This window comes from Sinocyclocheilus grahami, unplaced genomic scaffold, assembly GCF_001515645.1.
Source record: "Sinocyclocheilus grahami isolate Dianchi unplaced genomic scaffold, SAMN03320097.WGS_v1.1 scaffold953.1, whole genome shotgun sequence".
NCBI classification, from domain to species: domain Eukaryota; kingdom Metazoa; phylum Chordata; class Actinopteri; order Cypriniformes; family Cyprinidae; genus Sinocyclocheilus; species Sinocyclocheilus grahami.
In genome coordinates, this window is record NW_015506132.1 from 103,063 (window position 1) to 131,006 (window position 27,944).

The following is a 27,944-nucleotide window of genomic DNA, read 5'->3' on the forward strand; positions in this document are numbered from 1 at the left end:
CCCATGGTGTAATGTCACTGAAGTATATGACGTATTTAAGATAGACTAGCGAGTAGGTATCAGTTTAAAGTGAGACATTTGCTTTTTCATAGATCATTCTCTGGTTTGCTTGAAGGAAAATTCATTATTTTTTGAATGACTAATAGCAGTAATCATCAAAGAGGAACCTGTGCATTACCTCTCATGTATGCAGGAAATAGGATTCGGAATCCACAAGAGGATTGTTCATTTGTTTGTTAATTTTAATTATTTATTTTTGTCCAGAATAGTCAGTCTTTTAAGATCATGGTCATGAATTAATTCGTCATGTTTGTTTTCTGTCTGTGTTGTATGCAGAAGCCGTTGTGCTTTTTTATGTTTTTAGTTTGGACTAGGAAGACATATTCCATCTAAGTCCGGACATTAGCAGAAAACTGGATGGAAATGGAAATAACCAAACCTACACTCAGGAGCAACATACTGATGCCTTTTCATTTTGTAAAGTCTTTTACTCCTTCTACTTTACTTTAAAGTTTTATAGCAGTCTAATCCATACTTTCAGATTATTGGGTTTTGATTGAACCTATAATTCTGACATGTGTTTGTATGAGCTTCATGTAAAGGAAACCGTCTCTTGATTCAAATGTATCATCTAAACAAGGTTCTCTTCATAATTTTTACACAATTCTGCTCATACTATCAGGGTAGTTTTAGTCACAACGGAAAGCTCTTTTTAAATCATACTTTAATTTTGTTCATTATGCTCTAAACTTCTGTTTTTGTCTGTCATGGACATTGTCACCACTTTTTTTTTTTAAATGTCCCAAATGACTAAAATCTTGTTGCTTTGGCCATTTTAAGCATTTGTTGATTTAGATTTTTTTTCCCCCTGAAAATCAGTCAGTGCAAAAATTTATTAACGTAATATACATGAATAAACTGCATGTTTCTTGTACAAGAAAACTGTTATGTTGCTCTTCCCATAATTTGCTACCCAAGTCAAACCCAATTTTTTTTTTCTCTTTCAAGAAAGCATCTGATATTATTTTATGAAAGTAGTAGCAGAAGGCGTATGTCCAGTGCTCTTGCATAACACTTGTTTCCTATGTGTTTGAACTAAAGTTGTCTATAGTCTTTATGATAAGCATTCTGGGGTGACTGTGCTCTCCCAGATAGTTGGATGAGTGCAATTTAGCTTTCACTTGCTGAGTGTAGTTGCGTGTCAGTAATGTTTTTGCACATGTCGATGTGTTTCTTTTGAATGGGATTAAGTCTTAAAGCAGGCATTCAGTGTTTTTGAAAGGGTTATGGGCAGTAGTTGTGCTTCTCTTTTGACGCCAAGTATTGCTAATGACTGCTTTGAATGTAATTTCACACCAGCAATCAGTCTACATTGATTATGGTTTCAACAAAATTATCTAATGGCTTTCCCTAATCAAATTCATCCTTCTATAAATGAGTGCCTTTTATTAAGTCTTTAATTGTCTGCTATTAAGCTAATTGATGTTATTCAAGTTGTACAAAGCATTAATTGTGATGGAATTTCGTAACGTCTGGCAATAATTAATGATTGGGTATTTATTATCGTAAAAAATCATGCTTACTCTGGGATACAAATTCTGCTAATCCAAAAGCAACTGAAGGTGATCATTTTATTGCCCATCAAAGGTAGCGAATGCAAACAAAATAAAAGAAAAATTGGTAGTAAATGACTTCTAGTGAATTGAAAACCATGTGCAATATGGATCAAATCTTATATTTCCCACAGTTTTTTTTTTAATTACGATTATATAGGCAGGTGTGAAAGCCTGTTTTCGCCACTATTCAGTGGCATTTCCTCAGTTACAGATTCTGCAGATTAGTGGTTTTGCTTAATGAAAGAAAAGATCCTTTCACCCAAATACATTTCTTTTAAGATGCCTTTATTGGTGTCTTTAACACCAATCCATTAAGATGAATCTTCCTATATACGGTTTCAGATGTTTTCCGCTCAGCAACACACAATGCTTTTATATCTTAAGGTTACATGTTATATTAAAATAAACATGATGTTTAGCGTTCTATGTTTCTTCTGAATTTTGGCAGCTAGTTTCTTTTTTTTGTGTTGATCAGGTTTTGATGGTCGTTTGTAATATAGGAAAAATACTTAAACTTTAGGGATCAAGGCATGCTCTGTGTTTGATTCATTATTTTCTCTGTTTGATATTTGTATAAAGGTTTTCAATTTCATTGATTTTTTAAGGACTAATTAGATGGTCAATTATGAACATAGTCAAAGTAATGTTTTGTAAATGCTAAGTTACATTTAATAGAACTGTGGTGGATCTTTTCAATTGTGTAAAAATGCAATGGAATGCATAGACATTTTTCTGTATTTTTTTAAATAAACCATTTTATGAGTGTACTAAGGTGAAGCGTTTCTTAAAGGGGATCATTCACTGCATCAGAAATTGAAAATATGCAAATGAGAAATTTTTTTTTTAAATACTGTCACAAACCATAAACTTTACAATAAATATTCACAATCTTCTGTCATTTTCGTCCCTTTCAGACAGACATGGCACCAAATGCACTGTTACTAAGTCCAACATTGTGTGACATAGAAAGGCTTGATTGGCCATGGTTATCTGCGTCTGTATATATTATAAAATCCATAAAAATCTTACCTATGAGATTACAAACGTGTCTACTTTTCAGAACATTCATGCATTTTATTATCTTTAGTTGCACATTTGTAATAATTGTATATACATTTTAGTTGCATAAAAATGCAACATGCTTCAATATTTAATTTCTAAAAAGGCCATTCTCCTGCATTATACCTTCATAAGATGTAAAAGCCATTAACAAAAGCACAGTCTTTATAAATGTCCGTCTATTGTGTGAGGTCCGTAGTTGGGCTTCTTTCCCTCAAAAACCACAGTGCTTGTCTGTCAGCTGAAAGCAAACTTTGCTCAGTTAATCCTCTTTTGAACTGTTTTGTGAAGCTGTTTTCCTTTTCTTCACCTTCAACATGAACTAGACCCATGTTCCTGGCTTATTTCGTGGGCCTTTCGGCTTTCCAAAACGAGATCCAAAAGCTGTGGAGTAAGAAAAGGGTCATTTTTACTACAGGCCAAGTGCTACCAGGCATCAACCAAAACTGAAGAAATGTAAAATAGAGTAGCTCTATCTTGTGGCAGCTTTTAAAGTCTCAGAACATTAGTTTGAAATCATATTTGGTCATTTAAAAATATATTAAAAGGGAGTGATCTCTTACAAAATAGGAATCCAACAGCAGCACCATAGGATGGTGGAGCAGACTGAGGCGGGGCAGAAGGTGGGCCTGGGGGCGGGATCGGAGGCGGGGCCATTTTTGCTGCAAATGACAGTTGCATGATTTTCAAGCCACACACAGCTGTTTAATTCAATTTAACAGAATTAGTTATATTAACATGAAAAGTAGAAGTGGTTATTATACATACACCTCTGTTTTCCTTTCAAAAACTTAATACTCTGTAAGAAAAGAAAATATGTATTGACATTTATAGAATTCGCTTGTATCCAAATCAGGAACTGATTCACATGAGAGGCCATTCGCATAGATGTGATTTTACACTGAAAAATGTGAGAGGCATGGTAGTGGAATGAAAAAAAAATAATGAAAGGTCTAGAGATGCATTAAAAAAAAAAGTTTAACTACTTTTAACTTGAGCGCAACGTTTTGCGGGAGATGCTGCAAAAGACGCAAGCACAACAATCAAACAAGTACATTAAGTGAGTTGTAGTGCAGTGGAACAGAAAGTATGCAGGGTCTCAGGCACGTTTTTTAAAGTTGTTGGCCTACGTCTTTTAATTTGACATGGAATCTTAAATGCTTATGCACAAGGCGCTGAAAAGGCAGCGAGACATGGGACAACCGTCCAAAACATCTGTCTAGCATTTTGGGGCCATTCACACAGAATGTGTTTTTTGCATTGAGAAACAAGTCTCAAGACCTTTTTTAACTTCAGCTCCACGTTTTTAGATGCATGCATGAGACTCTGCAAAAGGAAAGATATGAGCGCAACGGTCAAACACATTTAGCACACAACCATCTAGCGCATGTCTGCATAGTAAGGGTGGTTGAATGCAAAAATGTGTTCTGTGTGAACTGCCCCTAATCAGTTAGGGCAGGGCTGTCCAAACTCGGTCCTGGAGGGCCGGTGTCCTGCAGAGTTTAGCTCCAACTTGCCTCAACGAAGTTTCTATGCCTAGTAAGCGCTTGATTAGCTGGTTCAGGTGTTTTTAATTAGGGTTGGAGCTAAACTCTGCAGGACACCGGCCCTCCAGGACCGAGTTTGGACAGCCCTGAGTTAGGGTGTTTGGAAATGCAAAATACGGTACACATTTATAAAAGGTGAACTTCTTTTTCTTGACATGGCGTTTTAAACAAAACAATGGAAAAGCTGTGCAATGGAATACAAAAACACACTCTGTGTGAACGGCCCCTTTAAAGTGCATTCAAGGCAGGCTATTTTCAGTATGTGGGTTCAGTGGGAAACAGGCAATACAAAATAAATTTGCCTTTTTAAACATTTTACATGTTTATTATGCCATGAACTTTACATGTAACAAATACAGAGACTTTAGAAGTTGAACCTTGGTCCTGGCCTTGCTGACCAGTGAAGTTTTCTCTCTCCCTCTGTCCGACTGGTTCCCTGTTGGTCCTGTTGCTGCCGGCTGGCTGCTGGGTGCCGTCTGGTGCTCTACTGTATTAGCCACAGGGCAAGCTAAACTAAGGTTATGTAGTAATGGTTAATCACCGTTAAGGGACTTATGCTGTCACTTACCTTGGCCTCCAGCTGCTATGGTTACAGAGACAGGCAGAGTCAGCGGAGCCACAGATAGAGACTCTGTAAAATTAAACACAGCTGTGCATACATAGATCCAATAATAGTGTGCCCTCTTTATCTCTGTCGCACAGTGACAAACACTACACTGCAGTGCACTCGAGAGGGCAAATTTGCTTGTACATGTTATGTTGTAATGACACTAGTGACTGAGGTGTGGGAGGACACAATGGAAACACCAACCTACCTTGTTTTGAACTTTTTGCTCTGACGCTCTGTTAGAAAATGACACATTTTGGCAAGAATGAGTCAAGCATTGATCATACAATGGGAAAATTATAGCACAGCATTTCTGTACATCTTAAATTAAATTAGAGGTTTGTTATGTCTATATGCTTTGAGGTCAACTATATGCTATAGAGTACTCCTAAACGTTGACAGAATTCACTTTTAGTATATAGTGAGTATAAAGTATGTAGTAAGAGTATAAAGGTAAATGCAATGTAACCTTGCTTCGGGCCCAAGAATGATCCAGGAATGATCTGGGCTGGGAGCTGCCTGACCATTCAGATGATGTGCCCACTCTCAGTCTCTGATGCTCTGCCTCAGCTGGCTGACAGAGGGCGCTGTTCTCGGCCACTTTAAGAGTAAAAAAATGCAGCTTTGTGAACAAATGAAGATGAAGTTTTTATGTATACTGTAGGTTCTGTATACTGCACCTTTCGCCGTCTGAAAAAGGAACGATTCTGGAGTTCTATCAGGAAGTGGTGGAGTTACACTTTCTTTATGAAACAAAACCGCAAAACGTAGTGTGAGTTTGTGTACATTTAAATCAGCGAAAAGATGTTGTATGTTGGAGTAAACGGAACAATTACACTGGTGTATGTGTGATATACAGTACCTGTCCCTGGAACTGAGTTGAATGTCTGCTCATGTGGTGTTGGGGTGTGTAGTAGAGATTCTAACGATTAAAATAGGAAGGAATAACCTATATTAAAACAATCAACCAGAATGACACTGACAGAACTTCCTTAAATACATTCATAGTTGTTTTAGAACAAGTCTATACTATGGGAAGGAAGTTGCAAACATGTATCCTCAGTGTTGCCATGCAATTGTAGCCTACTTTAAAATGTCCTAAGAATCAGTTATAGATTATGTGGATAGATTTATTGTTTTAAAGGTTTCTGTCAATCAGCTTAACTTGATAACCAAAAATTTAGACCTGAGACTAGAATCAAAATGTACAATTCACAGCCAAAATTATTCTGCAGCGATTTGTACAGTAGGACAATCTGGCCATAGCTGTATCCCTTCTAGAATCGTAAAAGTGAAGACTAATCCACACGGGGAAACAATTGGTGGGGATTTTGATTCATTCACTAAAAAGATTTGTTGGGATTCATTTACTGATTAATTTGTTGATTCTTTCTGTAAATTACTTCATTAGCAGTAGGTGGCGACCAGTGAGTGTGTTTTTAAGTCAGTCACTGAGTCGTCCAAAAAAAGATTTGCTCAGAAGTTTAAAACACCAATGCTTCTGTTAATACTGGCCAATAATTGAATAGCACAATGCCTGTCTTTGAAACAAGAGGTAAGTAAGTGAACACATGAACAGTCATTAATCTTGAAATATGTGACGACTAAGTTTATTCATTTTGAGCGACTATAACAAAGGTTTTCACCTCAGCTAGCATTCAGCTCAGATAACAATGTTTAATTTTGGTTTGTTTATTAATGTCGTATATAGGCTAAGGTTTTGTCACCTTTCTTTCACAGGTGAATCGACTTCCAAAATTCTAGATTTGTATGGTATTTTGTTTGCATTGTTGTACTGTCAGTTTTTTGTACTCATTGCTGAAGGTAGACGCATTTTAAAATTGCCTTAAATATATAGCATGTTTTCACTTGTTTAATGGTGACGTCACCTAGCTTTAACACCAGTGTATACCTGTGAAATTCTACAGAGTATATTCAAAGTTAAATTTGTTCTATGCACTATTCCTGTTAAACTGTAATTTAGTCTTACCCTGAGGTTGTTTGTACAATAGGGGATGAGGACTGTGACTTGTGATTGGAAAAAGACTGAGTGGAGCAGATGATGCTGCAGCAAAAAAAAAAAAGGAGTTGTCAAGATTGTAGCCAGAATTATATATCTTATCTATGACTTTGAAATACTGAAAAAGTGGAGATCAGAATTAGAGAACAGTCTATAAATACTTCTTCTTTTTTTTCGGAAATATTGTTAATCTTTATCGCTCAAAGTTTGAAGGAATATTAGCTGTAAGTATACCAGTGTTATACTAACATGTTTAACCAAGGTATTTCAACAAAAACCTTTATTTTGTGGAAAACACAGTGATCAAAATTAGAGACCAGTAACCACTGTAGCATGAAAGAAGTGTTACAGCTGTCAGAAATTAGTAGGAAGTGTAGAGGCCACTGCTTCGAATGACTCCAGCAATGAATCTCAGAATCTGCGGCTGTAGGACATCACTAGTTTCTCACACTGCACTGGTGTGATCTTGGTCCACTCTTCTTCCAGTCTCTTCCATGGTTTGGTAACTGTAGTGGGTTTCTTAGCCGTAACTTTGTTGCCAAAGATTTTCCAGAGATTTTCAGTTGGGTTTAGATCAGGACTCTGGGCCGGCCATTTCATTATTTCAATGTTTTCAGCTTCAAGGAACAACAGTTTTATCCGTTTTGTATTGTGATGGGGGCATTGTCTTGCATGAAAATTGCAGGCTGATTGGGAGATGCATGCAGGGAAGGAGCTGCATGTTGCTGAAGGAGGTTCTGGATACACATTTGCATTCACCCTGCCATGTGTCTGTATAAGAGGCCCAACTCCTGCTGCAGAAAATATCCCCCAAACTATGACACTTCCTCCTCCACCTTTCACTTCTTTATGTGCTCGGGGTTCAGTCTTTCCCCAGTTTGATGCCGAACATAATGTTTCCCATGATCAGACACAAATAAATTAAACTTGCTCTCATAACTAAAGTGAACTTTGGACTAGTTCTTCTCTCTCCACACAACATTCTCGTAAGCAAAGGTGAGCTCAGTCTTTTGATTATTTTTGCTGATGAGAGGCTTGGTCACTGTAGAGGGCGCTTTCAGTCCGACATCTCTTAAAGGGGTCCTAATATGCTTTTTCACTTTTTGAATTTTAGTCAGTGTGTAGTGTGTATGTTTTGGCATAAAAAAGATCTACAAAGTTACAAATCTCAAATTTGACTCCAAAGGGAGATATTTTGTTTTAAAAAAAAAACGAACGGCTCGTTTGGAATACAGCGATGTTTTCCGGGTTTTGTGATGTCACAAAGTGGGCCATTAGAATATCATTAAAATAATTCCCAACGAAATTCGAAAGGTTGGGGGGTGGGGAGCGGCGAGGTCGTGGTTAGAGCTTGGTTGAGTGCATCAGACAAGTGCTGCTGTAGCGTCAAGTTTTCGCAAGTTATTACACATGCACCTGAAAAATTATGTTTGTAAATATGTATGTTACAATTTAGGGATGTTCATTTCGGTTATTTTTCCTAAGTTTTTATTTTTCCAGGCCTCATGTAGAGAATCTATGTGTTTTTGTAAGAACAATATCCTTATTAAAAACGTAATAATCACTTTAATGTAGCTTGCACCAACAGTTGTACAAGGAAGCAGCTCCGGGCGGATGACCATATGAAACATGGAAAAAAAAAAATGTAGTAAAAAAAATATGTAGTAAAATCTGTGCCGTTAAGTGTTATCACCGCACCACCGTGATGTTATGCAAAATATTTTGTTTTACATGGATATTGGATATTGGAACACGAGTGAAGTACATAATAAATAATAATTTGCCATTCAAATACATCGCGAATACAGAAACATTTGATTTTGTGTGGAATGAGAGACCCAACGTTGGTTTCAGTTTCGTTTTAGCCTAAATTAATTAGTTTTGGTTTGTCATTTATATTATCTTGTTCTTTTCTAAATACTGTTAATTGAAAGGATTTGTTTTGGAGTGAGAGGAACTAAAATAGTCTAGCTATGTTTACAGTGTTATAATGTTTGTAAACATTTCGCGTCGGCATTAGAAACAATAAAATGTGACTTATACGCGACTTGTTTTTTCTCCCTAAAAAAAAATGTTTTTTTATAAGCGTAGCGTATTTTAACCATGCAGCAAACCTTTTAAAATATTTTGATAAATTACTGAAAAAAATTATAATTAAATGACTTTTTAAACCGTTTAAAGGTGGGGTATGTATTTTTTCAAAAACGCTTTAGAAAACTGAGTTGGGCCGAGTACCAAAACAAACTTGTTGTCAATCAGCAGTAAGGGGCGTGTCTACTCATGATGTGGAGGAGAAAACGCTCAGTGCACAGGACGGACATTAGCGACAGAAAGATAGAGATAGCGGATAAAAATAAAAAAAAGAGCAAAATGTCTGCGGAACAAAAGAAGGCTTACCATAAGGCAAGAAGTAGGACCCGTGTAAATATCGGATCAGCTTTCCAGCGCTGGAGAGAACTCAAGGAGCGGGAAGGCCTGAGATCGGACGCCGACGTTGCTTTGTTTCTTCTCGATAGGTGAGTAACACCATGTCTACACCGGACGCAACAATTGTCTCGCCATTCCGCAACAGCTAAAGTCTGTCTACACTGGATGCGATAAAGCGACCATTGAAAATCATTTGAAATTTGTGTCAATACATCATAAATAGAATGCAGCAGCAGTTTTCTGTCTGGGATTTGTCGTGTGCCGCCGCACCGCATCCAGTGAAGACAGTATCACTGATTATCATGAGTTCTATAGTATTTTGTTGCACCGCTCACGTCCGGTGTAGACACGGTGTAACATTTTTTTTGTTACACGGTTTTGACACTGTTTTGCTTTGTTTCACAGAACTAATCATTGCCTGGGTTGCGTACGTATGTGTGGGGCGGAGCTATCAAAATAGGGGCGAGACCCTTTTGGGGTAGGGGTGTGTTTGTTTTGGTGATTTGAAATATTAACATTGGCTACCAGAAATCACTTACCCCACCTTTAACTGATTGTATTAATCGGTCAAAATTCTTACGGTCGGTTAACCGGTTAAAATGAACATCCCTATTACAGTTATGAAAACGTTTTTGTAAATTGCTGACAGTACAATACTGGAGAATGATGTAATCTGCAGAATTTACACTTCAGTTATGAGACTACAGTGTTTCCCATACATTGACTTATTTACATTGACACAAATAGATTTTTCAAAAGGCTTTGACTTTGTTGAATAAACATGAGCACTGCACTTTTCAAAATCAAAACCCGGTGCGGGTGTTTTTATATAACTGTATTTCTGAAGGAAACCGACTGTCTTCAGAAAATTTTGGATGTCATTTTCATTTCATCTTGCATGTAATGTCTGATAAAGCAGCGTTTGTGAGCGGAGCGCTGCTTTGTGTACAGCCGTTACCGAGGAAACCTCGATCTCTATCACTCCAACAGCGCCTCCTGCTGGCAGAAAATGAATTTGCATATATATGCCGCCACAAATAGAGAGTGCAAGTCTGTGGGAGACACTGGACTATGGCATAAGTAAATTCAACTGTAGTAATAGTAATTGCAGTTATTTTTAAGTGGTTGTTGACATCCTATCTAAAACGTGATTTAGCCAAAAGAAAAAAACAACAACAATAACGTTACCACTCTTATATGTCTTGCAATATCCGTGCGTGCAAAGATTCTGCGCGATCCTCTTGTTCAATATTTTCAGGGTCTGAATCCGGCTCTAATTGATATGGCAATATTGATGCCATCCTTAACTATACCGAAGCAGACAGAACTTGCTGCTTTGGCAAGGAGCGGGGCAGTACTGAAACACCGTCTAAGCTGTTCGCCAATCACAACGCACTGGGACAGCTAACCAATCACAACACATTTCTTTTTTCGGAAGGCGGGCCTTCATCAAACCCGGAACTAATCGAGCCATTTGTGCCAGGCTGGGGAGAAAGGTATTATAATAATGTAAATTATGTGAAAAATAATGCGTTTTTCGAACCACCAAGCATGAGAGCATGTTCTAGTACACCCCCAAAACAAAATCAAGACTTTGTAAAAGAGCATAATAGGACCCCTTTAAACGTGCCGAGACAGATCCATACCCTGTTCATCGCTAAACTGGCGAGCAATTCCAGCTGAAGCGTCGAACCGATTCCCCATTGAGTGTCTCCGAATTATCCTGTCTTCTTGTGCATTTGTCTTGCGTGGACGACCAGCCTTTTTGGGGGACTTGAATGAATTAGTGTCATTGTACAGATGCAATATTCTAGAAATCACAGATTTGGAACGACCAGCCTCTCGTGCAGTGGCTGAAAGGGTCATCCCTTTGGCCCTCATCTGGACTGCCTCCTGTTAAAGGGTTTCAGTCACCTTAGAGCGGCCTGCCATCTTGTAATCTCTTGGAATACTAACCCATCTTGGAATACTGCCAGTTAAATCGGATTTGTCATTATAATTAAGGAAATTAGCACCAGGTGCCAGATAAACACCAATAACTTGTAGGAATCTTTAAGTGTTCTCTAATTTTGATCAGAGTTCTTTTTCAAATATCTCTTTTAGGTTTTTAATACTGTGCTTCTGAATACAATTAAAGAAATATGCATAAAAAACTGCCCTCCTACTCCTGTTAGAATAACAAATAAGAATAAGCAGTGACCTTGAAATTGAGAAAATTGCAGGTTGTTCTCTAATTTTGATCTTCACTGTATATATTACTGACTTACCAGGAAGTGACATTCTAAATTTTAAGCTCTGAAATAAAGAAAATAATTTTATTTACGATTATATTGTTAAGGTTGGTGTGTTCTATTAATAGGCTGAAATGATTCATTAGTCTATACACCCTGCTTCCTCTCACCTTGCTCCTGGACCAAGATCGTTTAAAGTCTGTCTGAGCTTCATTAGTTTGCCCAGACCATTCTAGAGATTTCCCAACTCTCATTATGACATCCTGTGGCTTTTCCTGTGTCACATTTTGTACCAGATCTGTTGGAAATTAGATGACAATTTGATAAGTAACAAAGAAGTGACCAGATGAAATTTGTTATGGATTCATCCCTGCCCATTTTGTCGTACCCTCATCCGTGGCCATTTCAAAAGACTCTGGAGTTCTCTCAGGCAGTGGGGGCACAGGTGAGGGCGAGCTGTCTTTTTAGAGAAAACGGGATAATTTACAGCTGTCCATAATTTGCTGTCCATCAAATCTATACACAAATTTTCAAGTGTGCATAATGCTCACCTCTGTTGATGCTCTCAGAGTCTGAGCTGGTTGGGATCATCAGTGTCAACATTTCGGTGTTTTCACTGATATCTGGAAACAAGACCATATATTGTGGTATAGGTTTAAAACATATTTTAAGAAATTGTATAAGTTAATAGAAAATGTACTGGACCATTTGTATATGTTGTAGCCTATGTCTTGAAATGTCAGTTTATTCAAGTGAGAATCAGTGTTGTTATTCTTACTATAGCTAATAAATAAAGTTGAAATAATAGAAGATATAAATATTAAATAGAAATAAATAAGTACTAAAATTTCAGGTAACACTTTTCTTGAGGCCTATATAATGCATTACATTATAATACTTCATATAATATAATATTTTATTTAATACTTTCATTAATGCATTAAAATGCATGATAAACAATGGAATCTGCAAATGTTGTAATGCATTTTAATTTGTTTACAATAATTTATGTAAAGATATAATGCATTTCAGTGAATTATGAATACCTTAATGATACATTATACATAAAGGCTTACCAAATTACGGAAACTAAAACTGAAATAAAATAAATTAAAGTTAAATAGAAGTATTAAAAGCAAGATCTAATAAAAATGACAACATCACATAAAATTACTAAAATTAAAATGAAAACTGAACATATAAAAACAAAAGCCAGTTCAAAATTTTAATAAAAATGCCGTAATAGTATATAAAATACAACTAAAAAAAGCATTGGTAAGGATATACATTTAGCCCTTAAGTTGGACTAACCATTAATTTCATCTGCCAGTATATATGACTCAGGGGTTCGCTCTGGCAAAGGAGGAGGGGTGTCTTCATCAGATGAAGGTGTATTTGCACCTTTATTCAAATTATAAAACAGGAAATCATCATAAGAGATCCATCATAGTTTTTCAGAAAATCAGTTGTTAAAATAGTCATAGGTTTTCATACCTTTGTCTTTGCAGTCATGTTTTGGCAGTTCTAACACCTGATTATTAAGAGCTAAACTAGGTATTGTGAAACAAGGGTTCTCCATCCATGGTTCACGAGTCATAGTGTCCATAACACTGTGATTGTCGCTACCCGGTGGAGACTCAGGACCAAAATAAGGATCTTCCACAGTGAAGCAGACTGTGCTGGGGATAATAGGGTTGTGGTCTTTGGCAGCAGGTCTGACATCTTGGTTTTCTGCACGCTCCAGATGCTTCATACTCGGTCTCAGCTCCTGTACTAGGCTGATGGGATAGTTTGAACATGCAGCTTGGGTGAGATCAGTGTTGAAGCTGGTGGATGGCTCAGTTCTTTGAGATCCACGGGTTGTAAAGTCTGTTTGAGGAGTGGGTGCTATTAATAACCTCTGATCTTTAATCTGGGCCCATTCACTCGTTGTATTGAGCATGTCTTCAGGATTGAGTTTTGTGTAGAAGACCTCCTGACTGAATGGTTGTGAATGAGGCTGTGGCCAAGAAGTGACTTTGTCTGTGACATGATTGAGTTCATCCATTGGAATTTCCATCTCATTCCTATCACAACAGTGAAAGATTTTATTATGATCAGGAATACAACAAAGACAGTCACAATGTGTCTTAGAGTGTGTTTACACTTGCAGTTTTGTTCTCTTGGTTCTTTTGGTCTGGACCAAAAACGAAAATTAAACATTTAGTCCTAGTTCGCTTAGCTTTCACGCTGTCTTTCTTTAAACCGAACATAAAGATACAAAATAAAAGGCATAAGGATACGGTCACAACCTGATTGGACAGCATATATGACGTATTTTTTGCGAATTTACACAAACATCCAAAACTGATGTGTGCTGGGCTGAATGCACTCATTATGTGTGTGTACTAGTGCTGTCAATCAATCAATTAAAAAAAAAAAACGAATTAATCACAAATTTTTTCTGAAATTAATTGCGATTAATCCCACCTAACATTAAAGTTTTTAAATATACTTTAATATTGCAATAATTTTACATTCAATCTTCAAATTAATGTAGAAACAACAAAGACAGTATATTTTTTTAATATTAGTTTAGTGGCATGTTTTTTTATGTCTGAATGTGAGTATCACTGATACCAATACTACCGATGTCTCTAGGAAATTTTTCCCCCCATAATATTTAGCCATTCAACATTATTATACAGTATAATTGAGAGCTATCAATTTTAAGATTTAAAAGTGAACTTAAAACAATCTTCACATAAACCCATTATAATAAATGTCGTATTTAGCTACCTGTGCACTTCAGCAAATAGGAAATATACAGAAATTGAATAAAGTTATCAAACACTAAATTCTAAATTAAATATAGATGGATCTTTAAAGCTCTTTTTTCTTTTGTTCTTTGATTAGCAGTCATCACAGCAGCTGGGTTATTAGGTTATTTTGGCTGCTTTATGAGCTGCCACTGCTGAACTCTTTAGCTTTTCTGACCCGCCTCAGGTCTTAAAGTCTCTACTAATGAGCTGACGAGTTGAATTGGGTGTGTTAGATAGGGAGACAGTGTTGGGCTGCTCCAGGACAGTTTTGAAAACCACTGCATTTCAGAGACATGTTATTAAATGTGACTCATATATAACAAATACTTACGTACATGCACAGTTTTAAGGCAGCTTTAATCGCCTTACTTCATGACTTCATGTCTTAACTGACGACATAACTACGACATTGCATGCTCGTAGTTTCATTTGCGCTTTAATATAATATAGTGCTTAATATAATAGAGCACACACCACCGCATTTGTACGTGCAATTGAAGAGTATGTGCTACGAGCACAGTATAATGACTGACAGGACAGGAAGAATCATTTGACATATGGCCTGACAACATCTCATCTGACCGCAGTTCACTGTTGTTCTGCTGAAGCTCCCTCATCACCTGTACCTTTTCCGCCCTCGTTTGACTAGAGCTTGACTGAGGTGAAGTGGTCATAAAGACGCAATTCTTGTCAAGAAAAAAGAGATAGAAGCAGCAGTTGTGAGTGGTGTGGCCAACCCTAGCTCCACTCCTGCATTAATTGCGTTAAATATTTTTAATGCGTTAAACTGAAAAAAATGTATCGCGTGCGTTAACACACTAATTTTGACAGCACTAGTGTATACATATTTTTACCAGCTAATAACTCACAAAGAGTCATGACTTCATGTCTTAACTGACGACATAACTACGACATTGCATGCTCGTAGTTTCATTTGCGCTTTAATATAATATAGTGCTTAATATAATAGAGCACACACCACCGCATTTGTACGTGCAATTGAAGAGTATGTGCTACGAGCACAGTATAATGACTGACAGGACAGGAAGAATCATTTGACATATGGCCTGACAACATCTCATCTGACCGTAGTTCACTGTTGTTCTGCTGAAGCTCCCTCATCACCTGTACCTTTTCCGCCCTCGTTTGACTAGAGCTTGACTGAGGTGAAGTGGTCATAAAGACGCAATTCTTGTCAAGAAAAAAAGAGATAGAAGCAGCAGTTGTGAGTGGTGTGGCCAACCCTAGCTCCACTCCTGCATTAATTGCGTTAAATATTTTTAATGCGTTAAACTGAAAAAAATGTATCGCGTGCGTTAACACACTAATTTTGACAGCACTAGTGTATACATATTTTTACCAGCTAATAACTCACAAAGAGCTTCTAAATTGTGTAAAGGAATCAAAACAGTGCCAGGAATTCCTCTGTTGCATACACAGAGATCTGCTGCAAGGAGATGGCAGTTCCGATTCCTTCAATGAACTGTAATAAACACCATAGATCATATGACAAGAAGAACCAGATATTCTTGAGCGTTCAGTCCTTTTTATGGTCGCATTTGTCACATCACTTCCTGTTTTGATTTGTTAGATGTATTTGGTCCGCGTTCCATTCATATTTAATTGAAACTGCATCAGAGTTTGTTTGGAAGTGCACCGAGGCACACCTTTTCAGGAGGTCTCGGTCCATTTGTTTGGTGCGCACCAAGGTTCGTATGGCAGTGTTCATACTTTTTCAAATGAACCACACTAGCAGAGTAATCGCACGTTTTAATCGAACCAAACCAGCCAATTGTGAAATTACCCTTTGACATGAAACAATTCAAGACTGTTGACGACATTTAAATGTAAAGTGTGAATTCAAGCTCAACTGCTGGTGTTAATGTGAGGGTGTTTTTGACCAGTGTCAGATGGAGGAGTGTTTGGAGAAACCTCTTGGAAACAATTATTGGGCCTGTCCCAGTACCCACAATTATTATCTTGGCCACTTGAGAATACATGTATGCAGCAGGAAATAAATGCAAAAGACTGTCCCAGATCTGAAAAATGCTAAAGCTCAGTGTCCTTGATGCACACTAAATCTCTAATAGCACTTTGGTGTGGTATTTGAGGCTAAGTGTAACACATTATGTTCAGGAACAAGCATAGCCCAAAATGGTGAGATGTCAAGTAAAACTTCCAGTGTAAGTTAAATTACTTAGATGTTACAAAATTTGTTAGTAAAAAAAGTGTTTAACATTGAATTAGTGCAGAGATGGGTATGTGTATTTTGTAAAATGTTTGCAACTACTTTTGCAACTGCTTATCACTTAGAGTCACCACAAAAATTGTGTCTTCTGTTACATAGGAACTGCTGAACAGAATGTTTATTTCAAAGTGCAAAGAACTGAAAATAAAAATGTGTACACTTACACAAAATGTCACTTACATTTTTACAGCACTATGATGTAGTGTGTTCCATCAGGTAATAATAAGTTATACACAGACCTGTCTTGACCACATGGGCCAAATACAGGAAATATGTCTTGTAAGTACACAAGTGTTCAAGTGCAAAGACCACAAATGCTGGTATTGGGACAGGCCCACTATATATATATATATATATACAGTATGTGTGTGACCCTGGACCACAAAGCAGTCATAGGGGTCCATTTTTTTTAATTGAGTTTAATTTTTTAACTGAATAAATAAGCTTTCCATTGATGTATGGTTTGTTAGGATAGGATAATATTTGGTCGAGATACAACTATCTGGAATCTAAGGGTGCAAAAAAAGAAAAAATATTGAGAAAATCGCCTTTAAAGTTGTACAAATGAAGTTCTTAGCAATGCATATTACTAATCAAAAATTAAGTTTTGATATATTTACGGTAGGAAATTTACAAAATATCTTCATGGAACATCGATAAAAATCGATAATTTTGACCCATACAATGTTTTTTTGGCTATTGCTAAAAATATACCCCAGTGACTTAAGACTGGTTTTGTGGTCCAGGGTCACATATATATGTAATCCTTAGTGATGTTATTAGAGCAGAAATGACATCAGCCAAAAATGAAAATGTATTCACCCTCATGAGCATGAATAAACGATGACAGAATGTCCGTTTTTGGGTGAACTATTCCTTTAAAATGTGGATAAATTGTATTAAAAGGAGATATTTCCTCATACCTGTGCTCAGTTTGAAGCAACGCTCTGAAGTCTGTCCCAGTCTCTGATTCGAAGTCGCTGAAATCTGAGAGCTCACTCCCACTACTTAAGGTGACAGGAGAGGTGGAAGCTGGGACCTGATCGATGATAAAATTAAATTGTTAATTTAAGAATGCAAAAAAAAAGGCTGCATGCCATATAAGGTCAGCAAATGTTGTATAATGATCATAACTGGGAAGAAAAATCAATGGGAAATAAAATTGTGTATTTATGTAAATAAAGAGTGAGTAATAATGATGGCTTATCTAACCTCTCTGTTTGGTTCATCCATTGCTGCCAGATATCTCTCAAACAGCAATTTGATGGTCCTGTATACTAGTTCATATTGTTCCTATGAGGAGAAGAAATTATTTAATTAAGAAAATGGAGACTTTTTGTTTTTATTGATGATGGCAATTTAAGAAACTAAGTTGGTTACCTTAGTCTGAACCACAGAGGGCCTCTGTCTACGCATGTCCATTACCAGTTCAAAGATACTGAAATTCTCTGGTATCATCTAAACAAGAGCAAATAAGATCAACAACTTGTCAGAATATAGATTATATTGTGCCAGTATAATGAAAGCTTCAATAAGATGTTTTGAACTCTTACTTGTCTCTTCAGTAGATTCCAGGTATAGTCAATGGCACACAATGCACCTGTTCTTCCACAGCCGGCACTGCAAATCCAAGAGTTTCAATAGAATGAGTGAACAGTGAAAACACAATTCTCTTTTCTTACATTTGAGCAGCTTACACCCTTGAGTGTAGTATGAGTGTAGTATATGAGTTGCAGTTTTCTACATAACACTGCTGTGGAGTGATGGAAAATTTCAAGTCAATGAGCTGCCTATAAGGTGCTCAGAATATTCTGTGTAGAAAAACTTTTTAAAGTTAATCTTTACAGCATTAATAATTTAATAACACTATTGAATGTAGCTAATCTTTAGCTAATTTCAAAACAAATATCCATTTTCATACTATGCATTATAATTTCATGACAGATTCACTTGTAGCTTTTAAAATGATTTATTCTAATATGCATGATCTTTTAACATATATTTTTTAATTATATATTTTCCATTATTTTATTTGTCATTTCTTTAGACCAAGTAGTATTGAAATTAATTAATGTCAGCTATCAGCCACAACATGAAAATAATTGAAAACAGAAACATAATTGTAGAATATATGTATATATATATATATATATATATATGGGTCAGATTGAAAGATTGGTGCAAAGACAACAATGATTATATCTTCATAACTGTCTTAATGGTCAATTTAGCTTGTAAAGAATACTTTAAAGAATACATTTCTGAAATGTGGCAGTAGATTCATTCACTAGCTTGTTTGATATGTAAAGTCTTTCTGAATAGCATTAACTGGCATTGTAACTCAGTGTTAGCAGTAGTGCAGATACTTGTTGGGACATTTGCTTGTTGTTGGTCAACCACCAACACATTTCATGTGTAAAAAATGGAGGTGGGCTTCTTCCCTGGTTACCGATACAAACAACCTGTTTGTATCAGTATCTTGCGTTCATGGCCACTAAAAATTACACCATGGCCACAATATGACCTCAGACTGATCTGATTAGCCCTCAAATGCAGTCATTGTAAAAATCAATCCTAACAGTCCATCACAGCAAATAGAGGCATTTACCTGCAGTGAATACAGATGGGAATTTCGTCATGATCCTGGTAAATCCGCATGTCCTGCAGCAGCTCCAGGATGGCAGGAATGGAGTCGGGTACTCCGTGATCTGGCCAGTTCACATAGTGCAGCTGTTTCAGTGTCCGAGACACCTAAAAATAACCGGTGTAATATAGACTGTTTGTTTATTCTGGTAACCTGGTTTTTATACCACCACATTTTGGTGGTTTTCTTTCATCACTACAAAACATCTGCTGAAATGTCAGCACCTGTCTTTGTTTGTGTTTGTTCCACTACAGTGTCTTTACAGTCTGAACTTTTTGACTATTAAAGCTGAATACTTCTACTCTTACGCAATGACATTTTCAAGGGAAAATCTATGAACGGGTCATAGGTCACCACGACACAATGTTTGACCTAAAGCAATATTTTTAAAGCTTATTAAACTTGACTGAAGTGTGAACACATTCAGCGATCAGTTTATAAAGCAGTTATTTAATGGCAAACAACTAGTCAGGACATTGGAAAAAATTAGATTTTTAAATTGTTTTATTTTAAAAGCAAGGATAAAAAGCAATAAAAATATTTAACTAAATGTACAATCTTTTCGTATAAGCTATAAAGCCTGTAAAATAGGGTAAACTAAAATATTTTTCAGTGCGGTGAAGTTAAGATCAAAGAAATGTTACTTACTTGTTTAAATGTCACCTTCAGTGTCCGTGTCAAATATTCTCCCTTATTCTCATCAGACTCCTGGACAAAATCAAACATGTACATGACTTGAATGCTCATTGTATCAGTAAATTGCAGATAATATTTTGGCTAATATTATTCAATAGTGAAAACCATAGTGCTAAAAGGTGCAGAATGTACAACCCTTAAATATAACATTATTGTTTTTAAGAGATAAATAAACTAAAAATAAAATGTTTTTTAAGTGCTGCAAGTGAATTTAAGCATGCAGCACAAAATTACGAAGTACAATATGAAACATTGATATTCATTTTGAGATTTGCTAAAGATTACATTCAGAAGTGTTACTACATTACTAGTGTTTTAAAGATAAACTAAAAAAAAAGAATAAAAAGGTACCAGTGATTTTCTGCCATTATCCATTACGTTTACAGGCATTTCCTAATTCAAAATACAGGTGAAACACCTCTGAATAATCTATACAAAATATTACTTTATATTAAAACCAACTTTTATTAATGCAGGTGAGTCCTATAAAAAAGGTCATCTAAATAAAGCAAATAACCTTGCACAATTAAATATTCAGTTTAGACTGATACCAATAACCAATATAGTACTAATAATTTGTGAGCCCTGTTAGTACTGATAATGTGTTTTTTTAAACGGTAACATTTTAGTTTGTTATAAATGTCAACATACCAAGAAAATATAGTGACGTTGTGAAAGAACGCAACATCGTACTTAGTGGTTCAATATGTAGTGTTTTAGATACTGCATGAATACTGAGAATCGGGCTTGAACAGATGTGTGTGTGTGAGCGCAAATAAAACACAACATAAGGACAGGAAGTTTGGTGTGAGTGAGGGAAGAGGTGTTTCTTACATAGTATATGGTAAAGGGCTCACACACAAACACATCATCCTTTGACTCCGGCCAGTAACGCTCACATTTTTTCTGAAAGAAAGAGGAAAAGCAGTATTCAGTCTCAACTGCTTGCTTCTATCTACTCTATGAGAATTTCTACGCTGAGTGCATGGCAGCACTGTAACCGTATCAAAAGTTTTGAAAGGGTGGGAGCTCAAGATAAAAAAAAAGAAGTAGAAGAAAATGACATGCTTGATGCATTGCCTCACCATTCTGAGGATGTGGTTAATAAAAAATGTTTTCTTTAAAACACAGTGACTGTCAACATTTCCCCTATAACATACTGTCAGTTACAACTTACCCTTCCCATTTCAAACTCCCGGCAAGCCATCACAATAACCTGCAGAGAGCGAGTGAGATATTATAGAGGCATTTCTGTAGATTTCATTGTGTGAATGTTTCTCCTTGGCCTGAGATCTCACCCAAATCTCACCTAACAGGTTGAACCTGTTTTCTACAGGAAGTGGAATGTGTGTGAAATGTTCATAACCAAGCGCTTACCTGCACATTGTATTCCCAAAGCATCCTCCAGAAGTCAAGCACAGTGTTTGGCAGTGGGCCTTGTGTGGCAATATACGCCCTAGAGCCCAACACTCCCTGAAATAAAACAGAACTGAATCCTTCTAAATCGCACTGATATTTTGTCAGTTATTGTTTAAGCATTACATGTTCTGTTTAATCTGATGAGTGTATAGTTGTATAGTCTTCAAATCTGGTAAAGAATTAGATTTTGTGTATAAATGTGTATAGCTTGAGATCTTTCTTGCACTTCCTTACCTTAATGAAACTAGCATTGATGTAATCTGTGTCATGTTTGGATGTGATGAGGGAGAGCTTCACTCTGCTGTGATCAACTGTGAGAAAATACAGCCATCAGCATCTCTACCACATCTTGTTTCTGTAATCTTCACAATCAACACTTTCCATGTTTTTTTATGTAACTGCCCATTTCACAAATCTTGTGTTAATCTCCCACATCCATGTTTGTCTTTAGCATTGTCTACTATGATGAAATACAATATTTTACGGTATAATATACCCAGACAGCACACATACATCACACAGACGTCTATTTAATGTATGCGTTTTAATTTCAAAGATGTGTTTAGAGTGTTTGTTCTTCTGCGATATACATCTACAATGTTTCCTGTCATATGTTGACTAGATATTTAGAGAACGTCTTTATGATGCTTATTCTTTAGACCACTGTATGAAATACTGTAAAAATGCTAATATAAAACATTTACATTTATACATTTAGCAGACGCTTTTATCACTTTTATAAGCGACTTACAAATGAGAAATGCAGCAAGCAATTAATCAATACCAAGTCAATACCATGAGAAGCGCTAACAATACAAAGTTTTAACCATCGTTCAGAATAGTACAAGTTAGAACAAGAAGAAATTAAGAAATAGTGGAAGGATAGAAGACGTTTTTTCAATTGTATGTTTAAAAAACCTGTTAAATGTAAATGGTTCAACTGTAAAATGTATGGTTTTGGCAAGTAACCACTATGAATTATGTAATTTGCAATGAAAAAACGTACAAGGACATTCCCAGTCTCTGCATGACACATCACATGAATATATTTTACATTAAAAAAAAATCATATTTTTGTTATCAGTGCATTAAGGTGTTTGTGTTACATTTCCTGTTATTTAGTTGATGTTTATTGCATTATTTTAGTGTTGTGTGTTACACTGATGGTGTTTTGTCTCTGTGTGTATGACCCTGTGCACCGTTTACGTACAAGCATTGGCCTTGTATTATAGACAACAAGCCACTTGCGATTCATCATGTGGTTTTCTATTTTGACACCATACGCTAGTAGTTATCAGTATAAGGAGATTTTGGTACTTCATGCAGACTGGTATTTTAACATTATATAACTTAATGAAATGTACGGTTATGTTGTAAAATATACAGTCAGGCACTAAAATGCCATCCCATAATACCTGAAACATTTTCTATGTTTTTTATGCTGAATTTCTGGCAACCATAACTGCTATTTTTTTCCTTAAATGTAACAGGATATTTTTATAGTGTATGTAAATCTGCTTTTTTTATGTTTATCAGATATTAGTACACATATATTCGCTTTCCAGATGCACTGTATGTGTGCTTAGTGGGTATAATATATTGTAGAAAATAGTACGGTACAGTATATTATGGTATAGTATACTGTACTGTACTATAGTATTGTCAGATGTCAAATGGGATACTCACAGGGAACAATGTCTTTGTATCTGTTCTTCTTCACATTGTCTTGTTTGTCCGCGACTGTGATAGGATATGTCTTCTCCACACGATATTTAGTAGACTGTCTCTTCAGTTTCTGTTTTGAACAATTTACAAAAGATTCAGTTATGATTTTGTATAAGTTTGTGCTATAAAACTTTTGTATTCTCTCATCATTTTATTTTCTGCTTATATTGCAGATAGTCCAAGCCCTATGTTCAGGGCTGAGCTGTTAATACTTATATTATTTTAAAAGACAAAGCAGAGTAAGAAAACCTTCTGTGTTTGAAACGATCTTATTTGCCATGTATTTGACGTCTCAACTGTGATACTGTGATCTGATACTAACAGACTAAAGCCCTGTGGAAAAGCACTAAAGCACTTTACAGCCCTGTGGTTACGATTTGTGAAAGCTAGATAAGTCTGGCTGTGTATGCGTGAGTGTGTGTGACTGCCACAATATGCATGTGGGATGTACCATCGCTCAACTGTGTGTCTCTCTGCGCACAAGCACCTTGATCAGACCAAGAGACTTTCCGACCACAGCTGAGCTTACGAGAACCCTTATGAGCCCAACAGACAGTGAGCAATATAGCAAGCTGAGTAATTAGCATGGGATCTCTGGGTCGAAACAGTCAGGACTGCGTATGAGGAACCAGCCCCTCCCACTGTGGGAAACCCTCATGTTTTGTCCAAGAGTTTTGTACAGTAAGACTGGGCTCTGACATTTTTCTACGTTGATTTCCCTTGTGTGGGCATAAATTGCAGTCCAGCAGTGAGGATCAGTGTGATGGGAACTTAGATTTCCATGCCCTGCCAAATAGACAATTTCTCTTCCTGTAAACACTCTATTAGTGAGCGAGTCGAATCACTATTATGGCAGAAGTCTTGTTTGGCAGAAGTTTGACAGAGATAATAGAGCAGCATGTCTGAAAGTGCTTTTTTTAATCAGAGTAGGAAGAGACCACTTCATGTGATTGAGAAAGCAGACGGGACATGCAGGGCCTTCCTTATGGCCTGGTTTCACAATGGGAAAATCTGTATAAAGACACAAACTGAACACTTTGCAGCTGCTGACGACTATAAAAGACACTCTGTAGCGTTCAGCCTGGACTAAAGAGCATGTTTTGTTCAGCAGGACAGGATAAAGCTGTAGTGGCAAAGACAGGCCTAAAATCAGTTTGGTACTTCAGGGTTTAGCAAATGTGTACAGATGTGTCACGCTTTACTGAGTTATAGATAGAAGAGTAACATGTAACTTGGTGATACATTTTAAGCCTTAAAAATTAAGTGATGGTATTTTTTAGTTGTCATACATGGCAATCGTGTGTCGTATGACAATCCAGTGTTGTAACCTTCTTTTACAGCAATGGTTTTAAAACATTTAGATGCTAATGACCCCAAAATATACTTCCTAAAATATATATGCTCGATATATTCATTTGCACCCATGCATAAATGTAATATATGTAATAAATTAACATATACAAAATGTTTGTCATATGAAATAAAGACATACATGAAATCTATTAGAAATTGGAATGGTTTCATATATTAATAAATATATCTAGCCCATACAGATATGTATGTTTATGTACAGTGCTTAACAAATTCATTAGACCACCACCACCCAATGTAAGGTTTGTGCTACAGCTACCCTAAACTAACAGTATTGGTGATTACCATAATCATTATTATTTATTTATTTTTTGTTTATGTAATGGTTAATCCACCAGTATGTGTAATCTCTTTAGTCACAGTAGTATTTGTAATGCTAAAATATATTATTGTTGTTATCCATGAATTTTCGAATTTACTGTTTTACAAGAAAGTCAAAAAATAGTAAAGCACTTTGTTTTTGTTTTGTTTTTTAAATAATATATATATATATAGAGAGCGAGAGAGCGAGAGAGAGAGAGAGTACACTGTAAGCTGATTTGGATGAAAGTGTCTGGCAAGTAAATAAATATAAATGATAATAATAATAATAATAATAATAATAATAAAACATCTTAAGAGAACAAGCATTTTTGAATTTTTTCATTTTTGTATTGCTAAGTTTGAGTCAACAGCTCAGCATGGGTCATGAGTAACTTCCTCTCAGTCACCATGACTGTTCACATGGATATCTAACAGTTGACATTTGAGGGGAATAGCATATGAAGGTTATTTTGGAAACAAATCTAAGCAGAAGTGGGGTCCAAAAGTCCCTTTTTGTAGACAGTCATCCATAGATTCAATAATAAATGAGTTTGGTAATAAATAACCACACCAGGTTGAAAACGTCTTGTACAAAAACCTAAAGTGAGAGGCACTGTATTAAGAAGAGGAAGTCCACGCTTAGCCATTTAAGCCTTTGCATCAACTCGCTGCCCAGACATGTTTTATTTTTAGCTTACTTTTGGCACATGCAATGCTAATATTTTTATTATCTCAGTCCATTAATTTACAAATCTTCACATTGCCGCACAAACATTGCATGTAATGTAAAAAAGCCAGATTGTTTTAAGCCTAGCATACAGCTACTCCATACAGGTGTACGTTGGCATCTTTTGAAAACTATATGTTGTCACATAACATGAATCTGAACATCTGAGAACGTATTTTCTTTGTCTCGAACGAAACCCTGCCATTTTGTTAATAACTTACCAAAAACTCTCCAGCAAAGCCGTTCTCTGCCCCTTCCTCTTCTGCTTCCTTGCTTGCGATTTTGACCAATAGGTCCCTCAGAATGTGGGCTTGGGCGTCCATGGCATGATGTGTGACACAGCAGCTTCCTCTGTCATGTCAGAGATTGAGGAGATCGTTGGGCTTCTGAAAGGAGTCCATATTTCACTTTCTCTCTGTGTGTCTCTTGTAGGTCTGTAGTTGAGTAGAGGAACTGTGCGAAGTGTCGTCACGGAAGCAGTGGCAGCAGCAGTTCACAGGTTCTGTGGTCAACTCTAAGTATCACTGTGACCCTCTCCGCCCTTCATCTCTCTCTTCAGTTTCTCTCGCTTTTTTCATTGTTGCATACCTAGTACTGTTTATTGTCTGTTCTTCGGCCTTCTCTCTTTTTCTCTGTCTGCCTGTTTCTTTCTGTCCAACACTTTGTAGCACAAGGTCTTAGAGTCCATACACCCACACAGGAAGCTTTTGTGGGTGGGTGTGCGCTTGTATGTAAAAAGATATTGAGAAAGTCAGTCATTTGCTTCATTGTTGAAAGCAGCAAAGCCAGTTTGATGACATTCAAAACAGTTGTGGATGAACTAGAATTTAGAGAATGTGTACATGTCAGAGAGAGATACTTGTGTAGCTCTTGGAAATAAATGTATTCAGGTAGTTGATCTGACATATCAGGCAATGACAGAAGCGTCCTCTTGCAGTGTTACATGCTTAAATGACATTTTCGAAATGTAATATTTTCTAATTCTCGTATAATTCTTACTTTTAAACAGGAATTTGCCAAACCACATGACTACACGTGAACTGTAAGAGATGTATCTACAAACCCAATTCCAAAAAAGTTGGGACATTGTACAAATTGTGAGTAAAATTTAAAATGTATTATTTTAGATATATTTTATGTGTGTGTGTTTAATTTGTCATACCACATGACTTTAAGTGAACCGAAAGAGATACATCTATGTAAAAATGACAAGAAAATACTATTTTAGTCTTTCTACTTCAACATTTCACACACGCACACACACACATACACAGAATTATTCCAATCCTTATGGGACATTCCATAGGGGTAATGATTTTCTATCCTCTTACCCTAACCCTACCCCTCACAGAAAACTTTATACATTTTTGGATTTTCAGAATACTTCATTCTGTATGATTTATAAGGTTGTATCCTCATGGGGACCTAAAAAGTGTCCCCAACATGGTCAAAATTTACTGGTATTACTATACTTGTGGCGACCACACCAACCCTACACCTAAACCTACCCCTCACAGGAAACTCTCAGCATTTTTAGATTTAAAAAAAACACCATCTAGTGTTTTTAAGCCATTTGAGTTACAGGGACACAGAAAGTGTCCTCATAAACCACCTTCACATTATAATATCTATGTCATACCCATGTCATTATACAAATTTGTGTCCTCATAAACCACATAAACACACACACATTTATATATATATATATATATAAAACTAATAATTTAGTAATCAAAAGCTTTTACATTGGAAAAGGTACTTGGAAGGTAAGTCTTTCATCTAGTGGCCGTTTAATTAAATTGCATTCTTTGACCTTTTCCTATTTTGTTTCAGTGAAAAATGGTCTATTAAAAGTACAATTTCCTTTATATAACTTTGTAATATTACTGAAAATGGTTAGATTCTCTGTATTATAATTCTTATTATTTTAAAGTTTTTGCATGAAGAGTGCTGTTTCCTTTTTTTAGATTTAGTGAAGATGTACATATGTGTTTATGTCTACATATGTCAGCATACTGAGAGCATACCGTACAATGCCATTTGAAAACCACAGTTTGTCCATCGCTGCCTTACATCCTGTTTCATTTTTAACAGCATGCAACAAGGTGCTTCAACACATAACATAGCTCTCACACTCTCATCAACAGTATGAAGGGAATGTACTTACTGCTTTTAGCACAGAGTAAGTCTCTTTTTACTGATCTATTCACAGGAGTTTTTGTGTTTATCTGCCTTGTATTTGTTTAGTAAATTAAACCTAAATTTCTGTGAGAGTATAGTTTTATATGTAAAGAGACTGGTGTTGGCATATTGTAACATGCCATGATTTACCACTTAGAAGTTAGGACATGCATGACCACCACACAATTTATGAGTACTTTAAAAAATGTCTCTTCTGGTTTATAATCTGATTTGCTATCATGTTAATGCATTTTTAATGACTTGAATTGGCATCACCTGAATCACATCCTCTTGTAAATCAGATTTTCTTGTTTAATTTAAT

At 36.2% G+C, this 27,944-nt stretch overlaps 1 protein-coding gene across 2 annotated transcripts; it reads right to left on the minus strand.

The window, feature by feature from the left end:
• Positions 1-26,110, minus strand: LOC107564640 (tyrosine-protein phosphatase non-receptor type 22-like). 2 transcript variants are annotated; one of them, XM_016249765.1, is made up of 28 exons: positions 25,663-26,110; positions 23,002-23,110; positions 21,550-21,626; positions 21,274-21,369; positions 21,074-21,112; positions 20,731-20,802; positions 19,849-19,908; positions 19,165-19,307; positions 18,110-18,176; positions 17,937-18,014; positions 17,769-17,849; positions 17,480-17,595; positions 13,002-13,573; positions 12,819-12,908; positions 12,059-12,130; positions 11,896-11,967; positions 11,678-11,805; positions 11,544-11,571; positions 6,820-6,894; positions 5,692-5,751; positions 5,510-5,572; positions 5,299-5,429; positions 5,038-5,065; positions 4,791-4,853; positions 4,600-4,709; positions 3,444-3,474; positions 3,239-3,337; positions 1-3,059 (listed from the first exon to the last, which is right to left on the minus strand). In XM_016249765.1, exons 1-28 carry the CDS (start codon positions 25,762-25,764, stop codon positions 2,998-3,000), a joined length of 2,724 nt encoding a protein of 907 aa, XP_016105251.1. In that variant the 5' UTR covers positions 25,765-26,110; the 3' UTR covers positions 1-2,997. The 2 variants fall into 2 exon arrangements, with proteins under 2 accessions (XP_016105251.1, XP_016105252.1); XM_016249766.1 differs by lacking the exon at positions 21,074-21,112.
• Positions 26,111-27,944: the final 1,834 nt, after the last annotated feature.